Raw genomic sequence first — 4,562 nt, 5'->3', positions numbered from 1 at the left:
ATGTGAGAGGAGACTTGCTTTTGCTTTCTATTATATAAAGTATATTCTATTTGATTAAGAGAAAGATTAAAGAAATCATAAGATGCTGAGACCACTTCCTAACGGAATATCAGGATCAAACACTATTTTTTAATCTAAACCAAGCACGAGGCTGTCAATTTGGATTCAAAAATACCGAAAACCTTTACTACTGTCAATAATAACAATTCAAACATTGAACACCTTTCTCGCTCAGTCCCCTCCGTCCAATGATATACCAGCTGGGGCGTCGAGCCGTCTTGCTCGCCGGAATCTCCGAAATTCCGTGTTTATCGTATTATAGGGTGGCGACCCAATCCGGGCGGAATTAGCAAGATATGGATTACTTCTTTATCTTCGAAAGTTCAAATGTTACAAACAAGGAAACATCGTGAAAACTGAAAAGCAGAAAATTTGGGCAGTCTCTGGGTACCTTAAAAAACATTCAAGGTCACTCCGATCTCTACGATTTGCTATAGATTGACGTAGACTGTTTCCTGCTTAATCGCTGCGCTTGACGATGAATTGCCAAAAATGCCGGCTCACGGATACTAATTGACAAAATACATTGTATGTGACGAATCGGAAACAAAAATACATGGAAGGTGACGAATCCCGCGGAGCCGCGACGTTATGGATTCTTCTGCTTGCTTGCGAGGCGCCTATTTGTTTCGTTGCCCTTTTCTATTTTTCCGGGTTTGCTGAGCAGTAACAATTAGGCGCTGAAAGAGATTGTAGAGCGTTCCACTCTTCTGGTGTCTGGCCTTTTCCCTTTCCAGTTAATGGCGGGTAAAGTTATGAAGGCGGTTCAATATGACGGATATGGCGGTGGCGTAGCTGCCTTGAAGGTGGCTCTATTTAATTGCAGCGTTTTCAACTTGTGTTTTTTAAGCCTTTCATTTGATGGGTTTTGTCCTAATCCTACCAGTTTTGCTGCGTCTCTCGATATTTCATCTTTACACCTGCGATCTGTTCAAGCGAGAACGATTTTTTTATTTATTAATTTCTTTTATTGACTGATTGCTCAATATTTAAAATTTCAGTTTAATGTATTTTACTGACTGATTCTTGTTGTATGAAATAAGGGAGAATTATGAATGAGGAGAAGCTTACCAAACTAGTAGTTGACATTTGTCCGTGGTTCCAGAAAACCATGTTCGAGTGCTGTGTTGGAACTTGAATGGAGCTAACTCTATTATCAGATGAGGAATTTGATGATATTGCTTTTGAGATTAACGATTAAGCCTCTGCCTTGGCTTCTAGCATTGTTTTCTCGTTTATATTTTCTAACAAATGTTATTTTCTCTTTGCCTTTCATATATTCTGTAATAGCATAATCATCATCATTATCATCGCAACTGTAAAAGTCTTGCTGCTACTATGCAAGGATGAACTTTGGGGCCATTTAGACATTCTAGTCTTCCCTCACTAAACAGTCCTTGTCACATATTTCTTTTTTAATTGGATGAAGAAGCATTGCTCTGAACAGAACTTAGCTGTACAATGAAGAAGTATAAAACTTAAAGAGTGAGAAAAAACTTCAGGAGAACTTTCATACACTGAAGGAAAAGTTAACCAATCTTATTACTACCTGGTTTGACCAGGCAGTTCTAGTTGAAATCATACATGGTGTACAGTTAGTTTTCAATTGAAATTACTGATCTGGAAAGGCAGAATTTTAAAAAGCAAGAGGGAGTAGTCTTTATTGAAGTTGGAACAGCCCTTGATCCAGAACCTTGAGACTGTGGGGTCAAACATGAATGCTTACCAGTGGTTGGTTTTCATTTTCAGTATGGGTTCTCTTGTTAAATTGGCCTTGGTTATACTCTGTTTTTGCATAATTCTTTGTGAAGATTTATGTGGTAGTGAAACCAGAAATACTCAGTTTGTTACGTCTTAGCATTATTTAGAAAAAGTTTAATGATCAAATAAAGACCATGCAAGAGCTGCAACTGTGTTTTTGCTACATGCTGCAATTTCTACTCTGTTTTTTCATTTTTGGAAGGATTTGTACTCCTCTTGAGTGATTTAAAGTCTGCTTTCCAGCATGTGGAAGTTCCAGTGCCTTCACCAAAAAAGGATGAAGTTCTACTAAAAGTAGAGGCAGCAACATTGAATCCAGCTGACTGGAAAATTCAGAAGGGCATGATACGACCACTTATGCCACGCAAGTTTCCTTTTGTTCCAGGTAATATGAAGTAAATCGTGTACTTTCTTCAGTGTATGCTTAGCACCCAAAAATCTGTCTTCAGTCTCTCATAGAAGTAGGCTTATATTGCAATGCTATCTATAATCCACTGTGAGTCTATAAGTTAAAACTGTTGCTTTGTCTGTTGAAGTTTCTTGGCATTCTTTTTAGTTGTTTGGCTCCTTGAATTCAGAAGAGGTCTTAAGAAGTCTTCTTCTTTTTTTGGATCTTTTCTTTTCTACTTGTGGACTAATAATCTGATTGATGATGATAAACAAGTAATGCTTCTTTCTGGTTATGTGTTGTGCTTCTTATGATTTTCTTGGCTACAATGGAATCATTTATGATAAGGTTTGAAATTCTGTTAGGAAGTTTTGCACCTGTGTTTATTTCTGCCGGTGTAGAAGAATCAACGTCAATAGGAACTCATTGTGTCAAATAATTTTCATTAACAAAGAAATTTAGTTTAACCTTAAGCATTATATTTAATTTAATACTCTACTTTCTAATGTGTTTTATGCTTCAGCATTTCTTGGTCACATTTCATCTTCCTGAGGATGGAATTCTGGAATTTTGGTATATTCTCATGATATTCTGTATTATGGTGACACTGCGAAATCTTGCACTGATTGTCATTATTCTTTAACAGCAAGTGATGTGGCTGGGGAGGTGGTCGAGGTTGGTTCTAGAGTTCAGAATTTTAAAGCTGGAGATAAAGTGGTGGCAATGCTTAATTTGTTTGTGAGTACTTAGTAAACATCTCCAATACTTATCAGCTTCAAATCTAATTATTTTTTAGGATCTCTCCCTGATGGTCATAATATGTAGCACATCTTTAATTTTTAAGACATTTTAATCTAGGATGGGGGACAAGGATGAGACAAAAAAAATTGAGTAAAACTGAAAACAGGGAAATATGAAAACATCATTAAGTGATTCTTTTAATCTGTTGTTGGATGACATACATATCTTAGAACAAGAGCAATTACTATTATCGTTTATCATTTTACTGTTCTTTGTATTTTATCTCTGACACATCCAACTTACTGTTGTTATTTGTTTTCATTTTGACCGGCCTATACATCTCTTTGCATATGATAGAATGGAGGAGGGTTGGCAGAGTTTGCTGTATCCAGTGAGAAGCTAACGGCCAAGCGCCCACCAGAAATATCTGCCCCTGAAGCTGCAGGTTTAAACATAGCAGGTCTTACTGCGCTCCAGGCACTGACTGAAGTTGCAGGCGTAAAGCTTGATGGAACAGGGAATACAAAGAACATCTTAGTTACAGCTGCCTCTGGTGGAGTTGGTCATTATGCTGTTCAACTTGCAAAGCTTGGCAACACCCACATAACAGCAACTTGTGGTGCTCGGAATCTGGAGTTTGTTAAGAATTTGGGAGCAGACGAAGTGATGGACTACAAGACACCAGAGGGTGCAGCCTTGAAGAGCCCATCAGGTCGAAAATATGATGCAGTCATTCATTGTGCTTCATCTATTCCTTGGTCAACTTTCGAGCACAATTTGAGTGAATACGGGCAGGTGATTGATATAACCCCGAATGCAAGTGCCATGTGGACCTTTGCAACGCAAAAACTGACTTTCTCCAAAAAGAAGCTGGTGCCTTTGTTAGTGAAGGCAAAGGGGAACAATTTGGAGTTTCTGGTCAATTTGTTAAAGGAAGGAAAGTTGAAGACAGTAGTGGACTCCAAGTTTCCTCTGAGCAAGGCAGAAGATGCCTGGGCAAAGATAATGGATGGCCATGCGACTGGGAAGATTTTTGTTGAGCCATGACCAGAAAATTGATACGTGAATGGTTTCAGAAACACCGGACATATATCTGTTTGTGATTGTTAGGACCTTGTATTTGTTTATGAACTATCTATAAATATTGCATACACAAAAGAGTAGATCCCTGAGGATAGCTGGTTAATTTTGCTATGTATTTACTATGTTTCAACAGTTTAACAAATTACAAACTTCGGACTACTATCAATCTGTAGGGAATGTGAACAGGGACAACGCTGTATTGTTCATTCAATTTTATCCAGGTGGTTCATGATTTGGCTGTTAGGCCTGTATGGTAAATCAGGTAAATGAGCTCATGTGCTTCTCATTAACGTCTGTCTCTGTCTCTGTCTCTGTCTCTGTTCGAGTGCCTTGAGCTTTACTCTTCCCAAAGTGACTGTTGCTACAGTTGAGTCACTTGAAAATACCAGAGTCTGGCAGTCACTTCATAGTACCTTACATTAACTAAGTCAAGTATTTTCTTCTCTATTAACCAAGTTGTCATGGCATCCAAATGTCTTAGATGTGTTATTTAGTGGCTCTTGTGTTTATTTTTTATTGTCTTATTTCA

General features: G+C 38.0%; 1 protein-coding gene across 1 annotated transcript; it reads left to right on the top strand.

Annotated features, from left to right (window-relative positions):
• Positions 1 to 232: 232 nt before the first annotated feature.
• Positions 233 to 4,192, top strand: LOC137962635 (chloroplast envelope quinone oxidoreductase homolog). Its single transcript, XM_068809632.1, has 4 exons — positions 233 to 866; positions 2,065 to 2,206; positions 2,856 to 2,947; positions 3,308 to 4,192. The coding sequence occupies exons 1-4, from the start codon at positions 801 to 803 to the stop codon at positions 3,995 to 3,997; spliced, it is 990 nt and encodes a 329-aa protein (XP_068665733.1). The 5' UTR covers positions 233 to 800; the 3' UTR covers positions 3,998 to 4,192.
• Positions 4,193 to 4,562: the final 370 nt, after the last annotated feature.

This window comes from Aristolochia californica, unplaced genomic scaffold (genome assembly GCF_029961685.1).
Source record: "Aristolochia californica isolate CCGP_79_NKW_82.1479 unplaced genomic scaffold, dmAriCali1.0.hap1 SCAF_1, whole genome shotgun sequence".
Taxonomy (NCBI): Eukaryota; Viridiplantae; Streptophyta; class Magnoliopsida; order Piperales; family Aristolochiaceae; genus Aristolochia; species Aristolochia californica.
The sequence above is the reverse complement of the archived record's forward strand: the minus strand, read 5'-3'. Positions and strand labels throughout refer to the sequence as shown.